The sequence below is a fragment of the Centrocercus urophasianus genome, unplaced genomic scaffold (assembly GCF_019232065.1).
Source record: "Centrocercus urophasianus isolate 14NV4802_14NV808 unplaced genomic scaffold, USGS_Curo_1.0 seq_16, whole genome shotgun sequence".
Lineage (NCBI taxonomy): Eukaryota > Metazoa > Chordata > Aves > Galliformes > Phasianidae > Centrocercus > Centrocercus urophasianus.
Window position 1 is genome coordinate 44,443,209 of NW_024884711.1, and position 22,274 is coordinate 44,465,482.

The window sequence follows — 22,274 nt, forward strand, 5'->3', positions numbered from 1 at the left end:
AGGAGATGAACAATTGAGAAGAAAGTTTCTCCTCAGCATGACACCACGTTCCCAATATCAAGTCCTCAAGAAGCATTTAGATGACATTCTCAGGCATATGGTCTGATTTTTGGGTTGTCCTACATCGAGCCAGAAACTGGACTCAGTGATCCTCATGGGTCACTTCCAACTTGGGATATTTGATGGTTCTAGGTGAGCAAGGAGGTATAGGAGGGCTGGGACACATGTGAGTGGACAGTGAACTGACACTCCTCCCCCAAACCCAGAGATGAGAGGTTCACCCACTTCCTAGAGTTTCTGTGCCTTATCCTTTTCCTATGACTCGTGGCCATGATAACAAAAGGACTGTGACCAAGTCATCTTGGGCTGGGTGACCTGGTGCAAATCACCTCACCTGGGCTTACCACCATCAGGAAGTATGACTTCTTCCAGAGCCCATGGAGAGATTCCACCCCAAATATCAGGGCATTTTCTGCACAGATCTACAAGGTGGGAAACCTAGCAGGTCCCTGATTTTCGATGGGAATATTAGCTGGCCTCTCACTTCACACTGAACTACAATCCTTTGCTTACGAGAGAGGAAAAAACTGACTGTGACTCAGTGCTCCCCTGTCCTTTTCGCAGAGTGGGGTAAAATTACCCTTGTTACCAACATTCCTCACTCCAATTAGAGGAAAACTGCAAAGTGAGGATGCTGTGTGTGCTTAACTGATACAAAGGGACACATAATGCCTTCTTTTGCAAACGTGGGAAAAAGTGAGAATAGAATGAAGATAAATTAAAAAAAAATCCCATCCAGTCTTAACAATAACTTCTATATTCATTAAAAATCACCATCTACTCCCACACAGAGAGTGTCAGACAATAATTGCAAAGCTTCCACTCCTTTTGGGAAACTAAATAAATGTATTGATTGTTGCCTTCGTCACTTGTTTGCCTGTCAATTCATCAGAATGGGAAATGCTATTTATTTGCTAATATCCCTAATAACTATTCTGTCCCAAGGAGAAACAGAGAACAATGCAGTGAAATATTTTGTGTTCTTTTCACAAGGAGAATGCACTGGAGTGCACTGAGCACTCTGATCAGAATCACTGAAATAATGAAATGGATTTGTGAAGCAAGAAGAAAACATGCTACAAATTTCCATTTCAGAGCTCTTAGGCACACGCTAGCAAACATCTCAGGTGCTGATTTTGTAATAAGTCGTGATCTCTCCTATTGATAACCTGAAGCAATTTGTAGGGATGTCCCAAAGCAGAACACGACTGGCCATGTGAGTGTCAAGGTCTCAGAAGCTTACGTCAGTTGGCTATTTCCAAAATGAGGTGTGCATCCTAACACAGAGTCAACAGGCACAGCTCCCTGGAGGGGTTTGTGGCATGACAGCTGCCTTTGGAGAAGCACTTAGTACCGTCTGCTGCAGGACAACTGCTGTGATTATTGCCACTGAACAAACACCAGACAATAGGGCTGTTTGTAGCCAGGTCCCTGGCAGTAGCATGGGCTGTGAAACACACTTATGAAGCCAAATGAATACACAGGCACAAAGCTTGTGCTGTGAGCGGTGATGTCCCATTGGTGGAGATGCTCTACTAGTGTGTTTGAGCTAGCTCTAATTTCTTTTTAATTATTTTTTGTGAACTGAAGTTAACATTTGATCCTAATAAAAATCTCTCCCATTCCTGTAGCATCCAGCAGTTTGTGGATAGCAAGGATCAGTCATAGGAGGTCTATGGTGAGACCAGAGACAAGGGGAGTAGACAGCTTCAGCAGGTGGGGACAATTTTGAATTCTGAGGATAGGCTTCAATCCAACAACCACATGACAATGCAGATGTCTCCATCTGAGCCATCTGTGCAGTGAAGAGACACAGGTACTCTGGAGTCAAGTTCACCTGACCTCACTTAAATTTTTACTGTGGGATGTGATGAATCATGCTCTTTACTATTTGTGTTGATCTGATTTCCTTTGACCATAGAAAAAAATGGAGTTTACAAGAATGAATGAAGATGTGTCGTTTGCAGACATCTGCTTTTATGCAGATGAACCCTATACTTTCTTTTGGATTGTTGGCAGACTCTCCACTGACTCTTCCAAGAAGTCTTTTCCATCATCAGATCAGAGATGGAAGTGATCAACCAGCCATGGTTTGATGCAAAGCTAGAGGAAGGTGAGATATCTACCACTGACTTTCTTCCTCATGAAATACCTCCACTCCAACCTTGGAATTAGCACCAAAAGTCTTTCAAGTCACCAAGAACCATAGAGCCATTTGAGTTGGAAGGGACCCTGAAAGGCCATCTAGTCCAATTCCCCTTGCAATGAACAGGGACACCCACAGCTCCATCAGGTGCTCAGAGCCTTGTCCAGCCTGACCTTGAGTGTCTGCAGGGAGGGGGCATCCACCTCCTCTCTGGGCAGCCTGTGCAATGCCCTGGGTGTTAGTTTCATGGTACAGACGTTATAGCACATTATAGCATAGTATTGCCTCTATGGCTCATACAGAGAGGAGCTCCAAGTGGAAAATCAACCAAACACCCACTGCAGTAATAGTGGGTAATGGTCCAACACCTTGCTGAAAGGGGTGAGGCATTGGGCAGAAAGGACAGAGGTATGAGATTGCTGTGGTGATACTCACAAACTGTGACTTATCTGCTGGAGGTGCTTCAGTTATGGATTTCAGGTCTTCCTCAGAAATCCTCTCCATCTCCTCCAAGGCTGACCCAGAGTACAAGACCGCGTCCTTCACGAAGATGCTCACAGCTCTCAACATGAAGGAGACAAACAGGTGCATGTGGATGTAGTTTCTAGTGCAGTGCAAACGCCTGGCATGGAGCAAAGAGAAGAGTTGGAGTAGGTTAGCCTACCTGTTAGACAGATTGAGGGTCACCTCTGCTTCTTGAGAGTCCCACACCATTGACTTTGCATTAGGCCAACATGGTACCTATACTCATTTCATAGAATCAGACAACCATACAACGGTTGGGATGGAAGGGACATTAAAGCCCCTCCAGTTCCACCCCCTTGCTGTGGGCTGGTTGACCCCCCACTACATCAGGCTGCTCAGGGCCTCATCCAAACTGGCCTTGAGCAACTCCAGGGATGGAGCAAAGCTCTTGTTTCTCACTAGGAGCTTCTGTCAAGAAGCGAAGATGCATTTCGCTTCTATTGGGCTGAGGTGGTGAGGATGCATGCAGTGTGCTGTGTGCTGTGAGTCTAAAGCTAGAGGATGCAGTGAGCCATCAACAGCTGTGCAGTGTACAGGGCATGGGCATCCTCATATGCAGCATTGCACAGTGTTCAGTGCACGTGCCATAAATGTGCATCAGACATGTTGTTTTCCCAGATGTACAGGCATCAGGCAGGATACATGCACAGCTCTCACTGATACTAAAGCATAGATCTCTGTCCCTCTCACAGGTGACTCCTCCAAGAACACCACTCCTCTCATAGAGTTAAATCTGCATTTAAAGATTTCACTTATCTATCTGCATTTTGTGCAGAGGAAATGGGCTGCAAATACTGCTGAGCTTGAGGACAATAAAAACCTTGCAGAGTGTCCTGTAGCATAAACTGCTTATTTTTGTGCCCATGCCAAATTCCATCCTGGGGTTAGCATCTGGGCTGTTTCCTCTGATTGCCATTGGTGGACATGCTGAACTGTTTTGGGGCTTCACCCCAGCAGTGGCTGCATTGCAGCTGCAGGTAAATGACCCCACAAATGCTGATTGTAAAGCGCTTTAAGGTCCTTTTGAGAGAAAAGCTGGATGGTAAGAAGTGAATTGGTCACAGATCCATAAGGTGTGTTCTAGAAGCAGTGATTTTACCTCTGGGGAGAAGAGCGAGCACGAATCTGTGAATGGATTTACATCCTCTTAAATCCCCAGCTCTAACATCAGAAACACAAATATGATTGCACAAATACAAGACATGTTCTTTCTCTTTTGGGAGACCTTGTCACAGTAATAACAGTTGTTTCCTGTGCTAGTATAGTCCAAATTAAGCTAAGTGGAATTGCTGAGGTATAAATGAAGATGAGCTTTGCTCCCTGCACTTTAAATGTAGGCGGTGAATCTCTAGATTATACATTAACTGGAATAAAGTCTGGCTTGGCCTCTGCTGCTGCTTCAATCCTTGGGGCAAAGATTCTCTCCACCTGCCTAGTATGGGCTAGGAATGACAAAGTGATACTTCTTGAAGCTAGGAGCACTCATGCATATGTGGACATTAAATATTTTATTAGTCTTGCCAGCATCATGCAGAAAATTGAAAAAAGAAGAAAGGGTTGAGAGGGCAGGAGATTGCTGGCTTTTGTGGGGTATGGTTGGATTTTGGGATCACGCCTCCAGGAGGGGTCTGCAGCCCACTCTACCTTGTGTGTTTCACTGGCTCAGGCATTGGGATGCTTTGCTATCCAGGCAAACCCTTTCAGCCTCCTTTTGCTCACTACAGAGAGGTCTGAGAACTTACAGAGCCAAAGGGCACACGTTTTATACCAGCTGGCATGTCCCTGGGGTTTAGCCTATGCTTGCATGGTGGTAGCTGCCAGTTGCATCTGTTTGTTGCATGGAGAACCTCCCTTTGCAGTTGATGTCTGGGTCCTGCTGTCTGCCACGAGAGATGACTGCCAGCAGCCAAAGGGAAGAAAATGTGGCACTTGTGACACTGAGACCAGGGGGTCAGAACTCTGCTCTATCTGCTCTCCAGATATGGGTGCCCAAAGGACAAATTTTTGCTGTGAACCATAGAATCACAGAATCATAGAATAGTTTGGGTCAGAAGGAACCTCAAACGTTATCCATTTCCAAGCCCCTTCTGTAGGCAGGGTTGCCAACCACTAAATCAGGCACCAGATGAGTTTGCCCAGGGCCCCATCCAGCCTGAATACCTTCAGGGATGAGGCATTCAAAATTCTCTGTTAATGAGACTTTCATCCTGCCTCTGGTGATGATGGTAGCAAAAAAAAAAACATGCAAAAGGCAGCTCAATAGGCAGGATGTTGCAGGTTCAAACCAGTATTTAGGGATCTACATCCCTCGGACAGTGGAGAGGGCAGGCAGAAGAGCAAGTGATCATTTCTAGCTCCCCAGGTACTGGAGCAGAATAGGGAGAATGACTCTGTCCAAGACTTTTATGTGGCCAGAGTTCCCTTCAACTAGTCTCTCCTTCAATAAAGTTTGGGTTTAGAGTGGCATTTCCCTTTTGAAACCTTAACCACCTAAAAATTACCCATCTAACTCTAAGGACAATTAGGAACAGAAAACTCTACATAGTATTCTAAATGAGACAAGTCTCTTCCTGGAGCTGTTTCACTTCCCGTTCGTTATAATAGAAATCTCCATTGCAGACAATGGGAAGAAATTCAAACATCCCTCCCCTCATCCCCCAGAAGTTTGACCTAAGTGGGACTAACACAGCCCAAAGCACAGATGCAACCCTTTGCCATCCCAATTTTATCCTTTAGGAAAGCCCAAGGCTTTTCCAGTCCAGCGATAACTCGCTTAGGTAAAAACAGAGCCGCCTACCTGAAGTATCCCAGGATAAGGACAGCAACTGTGAGGGATCCCAGAGAGATGGAGTATCCAACAGTATAAATCAAATAGAGGCGATCAAAGACCTCCTGCAGTACAAATGATGGAAAAAATAGCGTCACATTAGAACGCGTCCTCCTGCATCGTAACACATCCACTGTAGCAGTACAGAGATTCAGGCTGTTGTACCTGTTGGGGTGTAGATCTCTGGGCTTGGGGAACCTTGGGCAATCACACCTGATGTCATCTTGTGGACATTACAGCAGCTTGGAAAGTGAAATTTCTCTCTCCTAATGGCTGGGGGGAGCTGTGATTTTTGCAATGGAATTGTGACGAAAAGGGGAGTTTTGCAGCATTTTCATCCCAAAGGAACCCAAAGCGCCTTACAAACTCTCAGCCAAATCCAGAGATCACTTGTCAATTTTTGCTCAAATAGAATGCTCACCAACCTGGGATTTTTGATGGAAGAGCAAAATTTAGCTGTAGGGCTCTGCCATGCTATTGCTGATTGTCTGATGGGCAGGCTGGTTTAATGTCAGCTTATCACAGAAAACATGGGGAGGGCATATTTTGGCTCAGGGTTGTGAGAAGAAATCAATTCCATTTGTGTTTTTAATCTAAAGCACCCTATGACTATGGTTATCAAATGCAGACACAACTTCAGCTGGCCAAAATCCCATTGGAAATGGTCCTGTTCACAGGAGACCTCAGCCATTCATCCTGCAGTGTTAGCTGCCTTGCCCCTCTGTTTTAGAGCTGGGCCTATAAACCCTTAGCTTTCCATTAGATTTTGAGATGTTTTCCTTCATTCTGTAGCTGGGGCATGTCCCTTAACGTGAGGCTTACCAAACTTATCTGCCTGAAAAGGGTTAAAATGCTTGCCCCATCCTGGCTCGCGCTGCCTTTCATCATCTGAACTCAGAAATAAACTCAGAAGAAACCAACCAATTCAGCATCTTTCTCCTCATTCCCTCCTCCTCCACCCCCCGCCTTTCCCTCACCCCACCCGCCGGGCTGCAATAACATTCGTAACACGGGGTTCTGAATGACAGCTCTGATTTTGATTTGAGGCTAGCAACGCTGTCCTGGAATGCAAAACCTCAGCCCTATTACATCAGAATCCCCAGATATGTGAATGTTTCTTTGCGGTTTCCATTGGTAGAGTGGTGTGCTTGCCAATGTTAATCCTAGTGTGGATGTGTGTGCATGTATATATGTGTATGTGGGGACAGCAGGCACTAAAAAGTGAATATGAGGAGGCTGGAGGGTTTTAGGAAAAAAAAATACGTTATAATAAGTTGTTCCCTGCAAAGCCTGGAGCACATTTCCAGCTGCCAGACTGGGGTCATCTTTGAACTGGAAAACATTTGCCTCTATAGTGAAAATTAAAAGAAGAAAAAAAAAACAAAAAACCTTACTCCAAGTTCTGGATTCTTGTTCGTTTGGCAAATCTGAGGCGTTACTACGCCCAGCTGAACAAAAGCATCCCTGAGCCCCATTCAGAAATTCAACCGGAAAGATCCATGTTCCTATCAGACAACGACACCATTGTAGCAGCAATGGCCTTGGAAAGGGCCTGCTGATTGGCTGGCAAAAGACTTTTGGAGGCTGTGGTTAATTCCTCTGATTAACCACAGGGCCTCTTTTTGAAAGGACGTGGAGTCAGAACTGCCAAGACATACACATGCGTGCATGCATGCACGCTACTCTGCCTGCTTGCAGACGTAGGTGCTGCATGTCTCACCCAGCATCACAACAGAGATCCTCCAGGGAAGGTTAATTTTTGGATGGGGTGTTTAGGTCCTCGAGGAAAGCCTTGGAAGGTTTCCCAAAATGCTGAGATGGACCTTTGAGAGGGCAGTTCCTGCTTATTAGTTTCCAAGAGTACTTGTTCTTGCGAATGGGAAGACCTGGATTTACCCAGGGGAAAATAAAAGGGCAGTTCCAGGTCTCATTCATCTCCTAGCTCAAGGGAGGTCCCAGCTATGGAAACCAAAATGCTGAATCAGGAAAGGTCCTCCAGGTAACAAAACACTGAGTCATCTGCCAGCTGAAACAACCACCTTCATGGTCTGAGAAACCTCTTTTTCAAGCTAATGGAAGATCAAATAATTCACAGAAGACCACAAAAGTCATGCATAGCCAAGCCAAGGACATTGCTTCTATAGGATCCAGACAGGGTGTTCTCCAACAGACCATCCTGCTACAGGAGTTCCACATGATGTCTCTGGTAAATCTGCTCTGAATGCACACTGACTGTCACTGGTCCTCTACCAACCTGTTGGAAGTGGCAACCCAGCCTTAATAAGTGTGGCCTTGCCACTCCATAATACACTGTTTTAAAAGGTGTGACACTTTAACTCATGCCATTTAATTCGACTCTTGCTGTAATTCTTCACTGTTTCAACTGCTGATGCATGCACATTGAAAAAGGAGAAGCTGAAAAGAAACTGAAGGAAACAGAAGGACACAAAACCCCCTTCAAGATCCGTGATGTTGGTGGTATGGATTATTAACAAAATGTAAAATTCACAATATAATAGCAAGATTAGGGAACATCAGTTTCATACCTGACGTCCTTTGAATATTGCTGCCTGCCTACTCCATCCCATGCCCTGCTGGGATGAGATAGTGTTGGGAGAAGTGTGGTATGGATCTAATCTTCATCCTTTCTTCTTCCCAAATACTTTGGGAAGGCATTCTTGTTGCTGAGCCACTCACACTTGCTTCTGGAAGGATTTGGATAGGTTAAGGTGGTTAAAGTGCTCTGCTGTGGGTGACTTGCCTTTGGGGTTAGTGAAATGGCTTCCCATCAAGTCAAGCACCATACTACCTCTCTAGATCATGGTCTGTGGTTCTCTCAGGCACTGTACAGCCTATGAGCCCTTCTTTTCTCCCATGCTCTCTCTGTGCATTACAAAGCTCCACCAAACCACAGCCAACTGTCTTGTCTCTCCAGGTGAACTGATCTGTCTGCTGTGAACCAGCCCACCTGCTCCTTCCCTCCCCACCTCACTCCAGCCGTAACTCAGAGATCGATGAACCACAAAAGGTGTAAGTACTATTTCAGACGTACTGAGTGCTAAGCCTGTAACAAGACCTTCCTTTCTCCCTCCCTGTTGGTGTGGTGGGAGACTTCCTCTCTGCTCCCTTCTGCATCTCAGCTTTCCACCTGCCTGACCTCAGGGTAGGAACTTTGCTACAGCCTGATGACTTTGGGAGAACAGGAAAGAAAACAGAGCAGGAGATGTCTTCTGAGAACTCTGAGAGTGCGTGGAAAAAAAAAACCAAAAAACAAAAAAACCCAACAACTAAACAAAAGAAATGAAACCAAGCCACCACGGGCATCCACAGGATGCATATGCCCCCTCCCAAAAGGTCTCTGCATTCCCCTCTCCCTGTGGTTTGGATATCTTCCAAGTGTGCGACCCTCGGAGTAGTTTGCTGTTAGATTTTCATACAGTGCTCAGGCCTTAACCTGACTCCTAATTTGTCTGCTTCCGCCAATGGAGAGGTAATGTGCATTGATCTGAACCCAGAGGAAATCTGTTTTCCTCCAAAGAGCTCAGAGCTGTATCAGAGAACCAGGCATGGGGCTTCAGGGCCCTATCCAGTGCAAAACCATGGCTGTGCTTTCCCTTTTGCACTGCAGCCTGTATAGAAAAATCTGTGACAGCTCCCATGACTTTTAGTATGAACACATGAAGTTCCTCATAGTGGATGTGGTCCCCAGGTTTGATTTTGGATAGGTATTGTGTGGATGGCTCAATCAGCTCTGACCACTTGAGGTTCAGCAAGCTGGAAGAAGGAGGTATTTGGGGCTGAATTTCATAAAAAAAGACATGCTGTTAATCACCAAGCCTAACACCAACCCAGCCCTTCCATGCCCACTGACTCAGAGCCACACCTCCATGATTCTGGAACACCTTCAGGGACAGTGACTCCACCACCTCCCTGGGCAGCCTGTGCCAATGCATCACCACTCTTTCTGAGAAGAAATTGTTCAATTGTTCCTAATATTCAACGTGAACCTCCTCAGGCACAATATGAAGCTATCAGCACTCATCCTACTGACACTGCCTGGGAGCGGAGGCCAACCCCCACCTCACCACAACCTCCTTTCAGGGAGTTGTAGAGAGCAGTAAGGTCACCCTTAGCCTCCTCTTCTCCAGACCAGATAATGGTCCCCATCCATTCAGATCTCAAGTAAGGCTCTTTGTCACTCTCAGGACTCAATTCAGTTGTCCTCACACGTGTCCCATTATTTCAGATGCATAAATGTCCTAGCTGATTTTGAGCTGCTTTTACAAAAGCAAATAAGTTTCCTATAATTCCATATTGTACAAGCCATCACCATGCAAATGTCTCTCACACTCCAGGACATATTGTTTGATCCCTGGTATGAACATAACCTATGTTACAGCCACTGGTCAAAGCCTTCAGGGCTTTGATATTATTTCCAGTGACACAGGGATGACTGACATAGACTGAGAAATTTGAATCTATATCTCTGTGATTGCATGATTTATCACCTTGGTGACTGGTGGCAACCTACATTCCAAATATCATTTTATTGCACTTTGTATCCAACTTTCTGCTTCCCCCCTCCTACGTGAGATAATGCAAGACTGCAACATTTCTGCTGTGAAGCTGAAATGGATCCAGTGGTCTTACGAGGCGTTCGTAGGTCATGCTGAAGGGTGGGATTACCAGTGTGTTAGGATAGAAAAATATGTAAGGACTTCCCAGATCAAGTATCTGCAGACTTTGTGACAGCTGCTGATTCAGATGTTGCTAATGAGATGTTATTTCTGTATTTCTAATGAAATTAGCAGGGGCAGCATCTTACTGTTCTGAATGGTAAGAGATGTCTGAAGCCTCTGTCACTAGGTCCAGCCACTGCATCCCTTCCCCTCCCTTCTTTATTTTGACATTCAGAATATAAATGTCAAATAAAAATATCTAACAAAAGATGTCACCTAAAAAGCCTAATGACAGGGAGAATGAATATTTGCAAAAAGTCACTGATTTCCAAAGCAAAGCAAAGCAAAGAAGAAAGTTGCTGTGGAGAGCACGACATTTTGCCACATAATTCTCTTGCCCTCATTCACGGAGGTGTCAGGCCTCCGTGAATCCCAACAGAGACTGTGGTAGGAGTCTCCCTACCCAAATACAGCTGTGTAAATGTGTTTCCAAGTGTGTTGAGAGCCTGTGTTCACCTGATAGGCAAGAAAGAAAGATCTTCAGATTCAGCTACCGACACCAAGTTATGAGCTGCTATGTGAGATACCTGGGGATACCCATGAGGACTCCAGAACTGCTCCTGAAGAGCATGGATTTCATAGATCACAGAATAACAGAGTCTGGAAGGGATGGCTGAGACCAATGAGTCCAACCCCCTGCTAAAGCAGGTACCCTACAATGGTTGCACAGGTAGGCATAAAACACCAGATGCTCTCAGCAGGCTCTAGGTGTAAAACGATTTCAGGAGCGCTACATTAAAAACTGCTTTAGCATTTGTAGGAACCCATCAGGCATACATTATAGGCATGGAATGAGGATTGCACATAAGGGTTACTTGCAAGAGTGAAGAACAGGCTTGGATAATACATTTTTATTCCTACACAAGCTATCACATCTACCCATCTTTTGTGATGCAAATGCACAACGCTTTTTTATGCTGTTTCATCTCTGTAATTCAGAACACAATGTGTAAACGTGTTTTATGCTATCAGTTTGAGGATACATGAAGTTATTGGTTTCTAAAGGGACTCCAGAGAGTTCCAAGAGCCAAGGTCAGGCACAGAAGAATTTTGGTTTGAACAATGGAGTTTAGATAAAGCAGCCCTGGGCCATGCTGTGCCTTTCCTATTGTGTTTGGTATGCAATGGATTCCTGAGACCTCACTGATTTCTCTGGGAGCAGTAAAATCACCATAATATAAACAAGCAATTGCAGATGAAGAAGGGATTGGTGAGCTGAGGTTAGATCTTAGGATGGTCCATTTTGCTGGGTTGGCGGTTTCCAAGCTTAGCTAACCTCCCAAGTAGCTGGCACATATTTCTCTTCCTCATGATTTCTGTAGATGTCACATTTACCCTTAAGCCCATCCTTGAAAACAGGATGAGTCGGTCTGATTTTTTCTTTTAATAAGATGTGTTTGGCTTCAGTGTTATTTTTGGGGAGGTGGAAACGAAGGGAATTTTTGCTTAATGAGCAAAATGTGTCATTACTTCTGATAATGTCTTAAAGGGTGAACATAAAAATGGCCACAGGTGACCCATGGCCATTGGCCAGCTGTGTGAAAGCGAAAGGGTTCATGGTCAAAATATTACTGTGCTTTTCAGAGAGACATTGCCTCAAAAGCTGCACCCTTGTGCCAGAACCCATCAGGTCTTCCCAACTGTGCCACTTTTGATCCAAAGATTAGCTTCAAGAAAAAAGACCACCCTGAATTAAATCCTTAGAGGAACCTAAGAAAGCTCCAAGGAGAATGACCAGTCTGGGCCAAAGGTCCTTTTAGCCTTAGTCCCTATCTTGTAGGGACAAACAAAGCAGAACAAATTATGGAATCATGGGATCACAGAATCACAGAATTGCAGAGGTTGGAATGGAACCTCTAGAGACCATTGAGTCCAACCCGCCCCCCCCCTCCCCCAGCTAAAGCACGGGGGGTTTTGATAGAGATAAATATACCTACACATAACATATGTATGTCCTATTGTTCCCCCCAGGAACTGAAATCCAGGGAAAAGTGTCATAACAAAACAAATATCTCTGTATAATTACATACATACATATGTGCCTGTGTTTATATATAGTGCCCAACGATCCATCGAGTGATTGGTAGTAGTGAATACCCTCTACTGATGTTCAGCAGCTCAGCGACATGAAACACAGCAGGCAGACACACAGATGGTGTTTAACCACACCACCTTCCTCAAAGCGTGAACACTGCCCAATCTATTCCTCTTCCTTCCCTTGTCTTCCCGTCTCTTTCTAAACACTGCAAAGAAAATAAACGGTTCAGAGCTGCCCAGTCAGGGTGCTGGGCTGGCGAGACAGCTCTCAGCTTGTCTCTTCAGAGGCAAGGAAGCTTTCTGAAAAGCCAGAGTGCAATTGGGATGGGGGATGTCCATGCACATCTCTTGGGAAGAGAGCTCTTTCTCGGGAAATAACAAAATTTCTCATGGTCTCCGCTGCACCAGTGAAGGGTTATCTTAAAAGAAGAATATGAGAGTTTGGAAAACAGCCCAAAGGAAACCATCTTATCTTCCCATGGCATGCTACGAGGACACTTTCCCATGAAACTCCTTTCTACGCTCCGCAAACATTTGCCAGACCGTGTCTGAGAGATGGTTCTTCGTAGCAAGATTTAAGCTATCTGCAAGGTATTGGGAGGAACACACTCCAAGAGCTAGCTGCAGCCTACCTGCTGCACTGGCTGACGAGAGGACATCAATCTTCTGAGCTGTCACTCCAGCGTCCTTCAGCAGTGCTAATTTTCCCTTAGAAAACAGCCTGAGAGCAATTGCTCACCAAGCAGTTATGAGCTGTTAATTCTCCCAGCTCTAATGGCTTTAGCATAATTTGCTAATTTCAGAAAGTGGTTTCCTTGCTGCTCTGTGTGAAATAATCCATTACATGATTCAGGAAAAAAAGTAGTACAAGACACAGACCTTCTTAGGGGGTGTCTGCATGCTACTTTGGTCAATATTATAATTATTCCCACAGAGGCTAAAATGAGGAAGCTACACACCTAAACAAACATACATGGACATATATATGTGTATGTGTACATGCACATGGGTGTTTGTTTAGGTGTGTCTGTATACACAGTTATCTATGGATATAGGCCTATTTCTAGAGATAGCCAAGCAGATACGTACAGATTGTCCCAGACATGCATTTCTTTCCTAATGCTTTTTGATGCACAGCTTCTTAAAATTTTCTCTTGTTGACATCTGCTCAGATGCTGTCCTGCTCAGAGCCCATGATCCCCATTTGGAAGGCTGGTTAAATGCAGCTGTTAGTGGTGACGCAAAGATGCTGTGCTCCTTGGGGGGGGTGAGGGAGGGGGGAAATAATAATAGCAAACAATGTCTCTCTAAGGATGATGAGTCTATCTTGCCAAATCCTCTGATTCTCACATCTCTTGGAATATTTACTTCAAGCAACAATCAAAGGAAGGTTTATTAACATCAGTGCTTCAGAATCGTGCCTTCCTTGCTTCTGATAGTCACTATACGACAAGGAAAAAAAGGTTATTCCTTTTTTTTTCTTCTATTTCCACAGTGCTTTTTGTACTGGGAGGTCCAATGGTCACACTTGTCGCCTAAGGTGCAACTATCTCTAGGACAAAACTTGACAATTACATGACAGCATGCAGCATTATGAAAATGCAAGTACAAGGGTAATAATAATACTAATGACAATGAATAAAATATGTTGTTGAAAAGCATGTGGTAATCATGATGCAATTCCAAAGCTAGGGGAAACCTCCTTTATTTCTAATGTTCTTTGGCCTGGACAGGCATTGCTTAGGCAATACCAGATTATCCATTTAATCTGAACAATAAAGACGGAGTAGTTTGTCTCACCATTAAAAATCATTAAAGTCAATTCTGTGCATCTAGAACAGAAGAGTAATGGCAAAAGGTGACTGAGCCTTGTGTACAGAATAATGAGGATAATAAGCTCCTTGGGAGGGTTTAATTAAAACAGCACACAGAAGCAGAGGTCATGAGGAGCAGTGATTTTCCAAGTAGGGGCAGAGCAAAGAACACAAATGCAGTCTTCTGCATCTTGGCACCTCATCTAATGTCTGTTAGGAGACACTGCCCCAGTGCTCCGTTTGTGAAATGACCACCTCTGCACTGAGGGAGACACAAGGACAAATACAAGACACCCCAATATACACAAGGACAACAGACTTTGCTTTCAGCATTTTCTTCTGCCAGCCTGGGGGTGGGAGGTCTCTGTTTCTTCCTTGCGATGATAACAAATGTACAACTCTCTCTACTTTATACCCTTCCCCTGCAGATTAACTAAGGCCAAGTCCTAGCCTCCAACATGGGAGGTTAAAAACAAGGGGAAATCTAGGAGACTTGCTCAGATGGAGGGATCTGAGCAAGGTGCTCAGCTGAGAGAGGTGGGAAAGGGGAGATGAAAGGTTAAGAAGAGAAGCAATTTAGCAAAGCTCTCAGTGTGAGATGCTCAATGACTCCATCACCTACTCCAGAAACCATGCAAAGACCTCTGGGGCTAAAATAAGCTATTTCTACCATATAGAGGAGATATGTTCCACCAAAGCTCTTCTAAAAGAAAACATCACTGAGACATCATGCAGTAGTGGAACAGAACCTGGTGTACACAAAGATGTCTACAGTTTTACTGTATGATTCAACATATGAAGACAATAAAATAACGTCTTTCCTTACTAAGTAACTTTATTCTCCATCCTTGGAGATATCCAAAGGCTGTCTGGACGTGGTCTGGGGCAACTGCCTCTGATTGAGCAGGACGCTTGGAGCAGATGACCTCCGGAAGTCCCTTCCAACCTCAACCATTCTGTCACTCAAATATTGTTTCACCATTGGAGAAGAAATACAAAAACTATCTGTCATTGGATTTAAAACTAAAAATATTCTCCCAAAGGGACTGTGTGTCATCTTCAAGCTTGCTCTTCACTGTGAAGCTTACAGTTTGATATTTGTCTCCAACTGTCTGAGAATAACCGTTGCTGCAAAGGATCAGTTCCCACTACCATACCCCATATCCAAGGAAAATATCTTCTAAACACCACTGAGAAACAAGAGATTTTTGCCAAATACTTTGCAAGTTAAAGAAATAAGAGATCAATCACACAAAGGTGGAAATGTCTCTTCCTGAAAAAGAATGTCACACTCTCTCTGGTGGCCCCATTGACAGCAAAAGTAAAAAAGGAAAAGAACAAAAAAGCTTCTGTGATGCACTTGGAGAAATTCAGAAGCCCTGCAGAAGCACTACACAACTGGGGCAGACACAGATATAATATTTGTGCCTCACTGTAGCCAGTTGCTGCTTTTCCAGTTGTCTAAATGTAAACTAAGTCAGAGTAACGCCCATAGATCTGATATAAACAAATATTCATCTAGGAGCATATAAACCTTCTCTATGCACCTAGAGTCTCTTTTCTGACCTCTGGACTTGTGTCTCTCCTTCAGAATTGTGACTAAAACCAGAATTAGTTAAAGATCTGCTCTTACATGTTAATTTGCTATAGCAACAGACTTTTTCCCTGCTCGTCTCCAATGAACAGACCACGCAGACCAGATCCTGTAGCTTATGCTTTTTAACAAGGACGTCCTGTGTTAAACACCTACAGAAACAGGGTCACTAACAATTTGATTAACACGGCTTTTCCCCTCTGTGTGTGCATCCCCTAGTATACACAAGCACAAATGCAAAGGAATAATTAATAATAATCTAGTAACAAAATCACTGTTTGGTGGGGTAGATGGAGCCTCAATGACACGAGGCGTGACTTCCAATCCCCTCTTAGTGTCTGTGAACCGGCTCCATATTTCCCCAAAATCTCTTTACAAATGGAGTCGTGTCAACTGAGTGAACCCTTCCTGGCCTTGAGAACCATTTCCCATTCAAATACTTCCTATCCAAATAAACACACGCCTTTGGCAAGCTTGGGTGTGGTTTCCAACAGAAGGCAGTAAGTTAAAGCTCATCAGGGGTTTCAAATGAGGCAGCACTCCTCCAGCTAGCCCTGGATGAGGCCAACATTTCATGCCCCATGCAAAAATGTAATTGCCTACCCTCTCCCTTGTCTCGTTGGTGAGGAACTTGGCACATTCACTGTAGTTTGCCCAGGTGCGGTTGTTGCCTGGAACCAGCTCCCAGCTTCCATTCAGGTCACACCGGCGATAAGCATGGCCTGTAGGAGAGAAACAAGAGGCAGTATAAATGGAGCTAGACCTGAGATAAGAGGAGAAACCTCCTCTTCAGTTCAAGGGTGGATTCCCAAAGAACGCAGTGTCTCTTGCCTGCTTTGAAGCTCAGCCACAAGAGCACAATTTCTATCCCCTTAGAAATCTTAGTAGTTTTCTGATAAACCCCAGAGAGCTAACAATAAGTTGCACTTAGTTTAGATCAAGATAGTGGCTCTAAAATCTAAGGAAAGAAAGTGTAAATTTCAAAAGCACAGTATCATTCCCATAGTTACAGCTCTCTCTATGAAGAAAAAACAACAACACAGCAATCTTCATTCTTTTGCTGCTCCTTTACAGATTTGGTGTATCTCAAGGTAGTTTTCCACAGCTACCCTGCTCATGATGATGGAAAGGGGAGAGAAGGCATGGTTTTGTCTTGTGACAGCTCACAGATGAAAACATTCTTGTTCAGATGTTTGTGTGGGGATACAATTGCGTGGGTTGTGTGTAAAAATTCCCATTATAGTTAATGAGGATGAGACCAGTTGAGAGATCTCAGTGACTGCAGAGGGAGACTTTGTAGACACATCTTCTGAGACTCTCACTGCCCTAGGCAGCTTCACCAGTGGATATTTAAGAGGTGGAGAATCCGTGCTGTCGGCTTATGGAAGAAAAAGGGAAATAGAAATGGGTCACTTGTTCCTTCCAGACCCTAACTTGAAATGTATGTCTTTGGAAAAGGTCATCTCACAAGAGTTGGGCTGGTTTGGCTCACAGTTTCTTATAGAGAAGGCAGGACATACTACGTGCAACCAGAGTGCACTGAAACACAATTACTTATTTTCTGAAAACAGCAGCAAGGCTCTGCTAGGGATTTATCTTAATTCTTTAATTTTGCAGGCATTGGGTGCAGAGCTTTGCCTGAGAAAAGAGAATGCGTTCGCTTTGAAAATACACTGAGGGGTGAGTGTGCTTCAGCTGCTTCTAAAAACATGCACAGACTTTGTGGCACCAGAAGCGAGCCAAGAAATGCAGTGCCTGAGGGAAAGTGTGATAGGGAGGAATTCACATGTTCTGGTTACCAACACTGTTCTCAGATAGTCACTGTAGGGGTCTGGGCAGAGAGTAGGGGTTAGAAAGAACAAACTTGTGAAGAATATAAATCAGGAGGATATCTTGTAGATTTCTATCGCTACCTGAAGTTTGTTTCAGCAAACAAATGTGGGTTTGTAACGCTGCAAACCTACCTAGTTGTACTTACAACCCATTGTGCAGGTGGGAAATGTATGTTAAAAATGAGCTTTTTTTTTTTTTTCCTCTCTCTCTCTCTCTCTCTGTATCTTCTATTTCTATTCTATTTCTATTCTATTTCTATTCACCCTTGCTTGGATAAGAGTCACCACGCAAATTCTAAAGGGGATTTCTAATTCCATGCCCCCCAAGTCTCTCATTGCTGTGGTTTTGCTGACCATGGGGACAGCACTTACCTTTGTGATTGAAGTCATAGATGTATTCAGGACACGGCATAGCCACCACTTTGCCCGGCACACCTTCTGGCCAGCAGACAATACCATCCCACTCAGGAAGACAAAAGCCATCTGTGTAAGAGACACAAACATGAACAGCAGTCACCATTTTGAAAGGATTACCCACGTCGTTAACACTGTTATCCAGGGCTGATCTTGGGTATCACTGACATTTTCCTTTTAGCATTTAGCTTCAGAAGGTTTTGGGTTAGGATGTGTTCAGCAGTGGGACAACAAATAGGCAGAATCATAGAATGGCTTGGGTTGGAAGGGATCTCAAAGATCACCCAGTTCCAGCCTTCCTCCTGCAGGCAAGGATGCCACCCACTAAATCAGGCACCAGCTCAGGCTGCAGGGCCCCCTCCAACCCAGCCTTGAAAACTTTAAGGGATGTAGCATCCACAACTTCTTTAGGAAAAATCCTGTACTAAGGAGCTAAATTGTGCTGTGGCTACATTGTGAGGCTCATAACAATCAGCTCAGACCTCTCTGAAAGGCACTTAACACCCAGATTAGACTGTGATTTCATGCCTAGACACCATCAGGCCAAATTCAGCTATCATTTTTACTTATTATTTACATCAGCCAATGCTACGGTACACCACAATGTTTTGCTGCTTTCTGAGATGTCCTCACTTACCTAATTCTGAGTGCATTTTTAAGTAAGGCTAAGACCAGCAACAATCTGTAGGGAGGTCCCATGGCAGTATTTTTTAAAAGTAGATACAGAATATTTTATTATCTTGTTACATAAGCAGTAAAGTGATGGAATCTGTTTCCTCCCTCATCTGACACTTTTTGTCTATGACTTCACTTGTTCTAGCTTCCTTCTCCCCTTCCTTCCCAGTGATGTAACCACGGGCCAAGATGCAGGCCATGCACTGATTGATTTGGAGCCCTGCCCATGCTAATTGCCTGGCAGTGCACACATGCTGATTGACCAGCTGCTGCTTGCAGCCAAGCACGGCTTACAATGATCGAGTTTCCCCAGCTTCTCTCCTTGCTTACTCACTATTTTGGATTTCTGCATTTTGCTCAGTCACCAATTTTCACTGAGCTGAGCAGAAAGAGAGCGGGCAGGAGAAGAATATTGTGGGAGCTGTTTATCTCTGTCTGTTGTACAACTTCTTAACTTTTTTGGAATGGAATGATGTGATGGTTCCTGACTGATTTTTCTTTAAATCATTCTTGTTCCTCCCTTTTGTACACTGAAGAAAGCTAAAATACCACTGAGAAACCCTGCCTCCTCCTGGGAAGGTCACCTCTGCACAGGACTCCCTCTTCCCTGTGTATGGCTTGTTTGCAGAAATCTGTGATTAGTGCTTAGTGTAAGGAAAAACAGAGACACAAATCAAGAAAAATGTCCTTTCCCATCTTTTAAGTTTCCTTTTCCAAAAACTGACAGGTACGTAAGTATGTATTTAAAATACTTTGATTCTCATCTTGCAGTTCGCATGAACTTGCAAATTCATGGAATCACAGAATGGTTTGAGTTGGAAGGGACATTTCAGGGCCATGTGGTCCAACCCCCCTGCAATAAACTGTGAACACCCACAGCTCCATCAGGTGCTCAGAGCCCCATCCAGCCTGACCTTGGGTGTCTCCAGGGACATTTGGTGTTCACAACCTCTGGGAAACCTGTGCCAGTGCCTCACTACCCTTATCATAAAAAAAACTTTTTCCTTGTATCCAGACTAAATCTCCCCTCCTTCAGTTTGAAACCATTTCCCCTTGTCCCATCACAATGGGCTCTGGCACAGGCTACCCATGGGGGAGAGGGGGTTGGAGTCCCCATTCCTGAAGGTGTTCAAGAAACGTTCAGATGTTGTACTGAGGAACATGGTTTAGTGGGGAGATATTGGTGATAGGTGAATGGTTGGACTGGATGATCTTAGAGGTCTTTTCCAACCTTGGTGATTCTATGATTACACAACCAAATCCAACCTAGTGCTTGCTACCCCTTTGCATTGGCCTGCATTCACTGCAGCCGTTGGTTAAGATCCAGATACAGCAGCATATTTGAGATGGAAAGCTAGCAGTGGTGAATCTGATCCATCTCCACTTTCAGAGCAGTCCCTGGACTCCATACTATTAGCAGCCCTCAAAAAAAGGAGTTTATCAGCAGCATACAAAGTGTCTGACAGGGAGAAATTACATGAAAATCAAAATAAAATAGAGCATCCTGCTCTTATCTGCAAAAGAGCTCCAATAGCAAAGAAATGATAAGCCCAGCCAAGATCTCAGCATGTTTCTTCAATATCAAAGCTAATGCCTTCACAATCTTTCAGCCCAACTGTAATTTATCCTTTATAATGCATGTGCTTTCACAAGATTGAATAAGAATCCAGGATTGCTTTAAAAACCTTTGGCTGGTGCAGGGCCCTCCAGGGTCGGAGCTGACAGTGATCAATTCAGTTTGCTGATATTTCGGGACATGAAAAACAACAGAAAAGCTCATCATTTAACAGCCTGATTCCTCATCTTTAATTTAGCGTTGATGAAAAGGACCAGCCTAATCACTGCCTATCATTTGAAGCATTAACTGAGAGCGGGGGCAGAGCAGCTGACATTCCTTGGCATCGATGTGATAAATAGGATGAAGTTCAGTGCGTGTTCTCTGCTCTGAGAAGGAGGAAGAACAGTACCAGGCTTTCCTATTCATGAAAGCTATGTAAGCCCTGTCCTTTGGCTAATTATTTTGCAGGATAACTTACACCATGAAAAAGTTTATTTTTTTTTTTAGTTCTGTATAAACATCAGAAGAAAAAGAGGGGAAAAAAAGCCCCACAAAATTTGGATTAGGACAAAGGGTTATTTCTTCTGAGTTCTTACTGCAGAGAAGAAAATAAATAAGGATTTCATTTAGCCCTCAAAGTGCTGTTACCTAAAATAAAATAAATTCTTTTTACAAAATAAACTTGGGTCAGTTTAAAAATGAAAACTATGGATAAACTGTTGAGGAGAGAAAAAGAATCATCTGAATGCCACGCTCTGAAATACTCAAAGTCCTTCCACTTCTCTAATGGGTTTAGAACAACTTGCAAAGTTCAGCTTTCATTTGTAAGCGGATTAATTCAAAATTGCACTGCAAGATTTTGTTCGGAAAGAATTCATCTGGAGAAGTACTTTTACAGGCACTGGTAGAGGTTGCCCAGAGATGGTGGAAGCCCCGTTCATGGAGATACCAAGGTCAGGCTGGATGGGGCTCTGAGCACCTAGTAGAGCTGTGGGTGTTCCTGTTCACTGCAGGGCAGTTGGACCAGATGGACTTTAAGGGTCTCTTCCAACTCAAACAATTCTATGATTCTAAGTACCTGGTGATGCTTCTTCCCCATACTGTAAACATACCCATACATATTTCCACACAGTGCACTCATTCAAAGGAAAACGGAATACAGAGTAATTTATTTTGGGGTACTTTAATTCTTCCTTATCTTCCCAGAAAAGCAGAAGGTTGAAGGCACTGTGCTGTTAGGACCCTTCTGGACTGCTGCAATATCAGTTGGGCAATCTGGGGAGACATCAGCTGTCCTGCTAATATAAAAAAAATACCATCTTTGCCACATCTCACTGCATCTGAAATCATTCAGTGCTTTTGTGTATTCACCCATAGAACTGAGCCATATAGAGGTCTGATGGGACTGAATCTTCAGAAAGCATTTGAGTCTCCCAAGCAGTGCAAATGAATCTGTTGTGATTATCATAGACTATCGTGACACAGAAGCATAGAATCATAGAATCATAGACTCATAGACTCATAGAATCATAGAATGGCCTGGGTTGCAAAGGACCACAGTGCTCATCCAGTTCCAACCCCCTGCTGTGTGCAGGTCACCAACCAGCAGCCCAGGCTGCCCAGAGCCACATCCAGCCTGGCCTTGAATGCCTGCAGGGATGGGGCATCCACAGCCTCCTTGGGCAACCTGTTCCAGTGCCTCACCACCCTCTGAGTGAAAAACTTCCTCCTAATATCTAACCTAAACCTCCCCCATCTCAGTTTAAAACCATTCCTCCTTGTCCTATCTTCTCCACCTCTTTGTCATCCTATAAAAGAGTAAGAAAACTCTCATCATTCCCTCCCTGTAAATTTCTTTGTGATGATTTGTAGAGACCATCCCCACATCAATTCCTTCTTCCATTGCCCTGCTGGCTCTACTCTGGTCTGCCCAGCCACATGGCACCTTTACCATTAATGTGATGGTTGGACTAGATGATCGCAATGATCTTCTCTAACTTTAATGACTTTATGATTCTGTGATTCTAATTTCACCATCTTGAGGCCACTGGTG

At 44.1% G+C, this 22,274-nt stretch overlaps 1 protein-coding gene across 1 annotated transcript in view; it reads right to left on the reverse strand.

The window, feature by feature from the left end:
• The window catches only part of PTH1R (parathyroid hormone 1 receptor), a 105,449-nt gene that overhangs the window by 17,408 nt on the left and 65,767 nt on the right, over positions 1-22,274 (reverse strand). Inside the window, exons 3-6 of the mRNA XM_042816859.1 lie at positions 17,947-18,057; positions 16,346-16,464; positions 5,529-5,623; positions 2,642-2,828 (exon numbers count right to left, since the gene is read on the reverse strand). Coding sequence (XP_042672793.1) covers positions 2,642-2,828; positions 5,529-5,623; positions 16,346-16,464; positions 17,947-18,057 — 512 coding nt within the window. The remainder of the gene's footprint in view (positions 1-2,641; positions 2,829-5,528; positions 5,624-16,345; positions 16,465-17,946; positions 18,058-22,274) is intronic.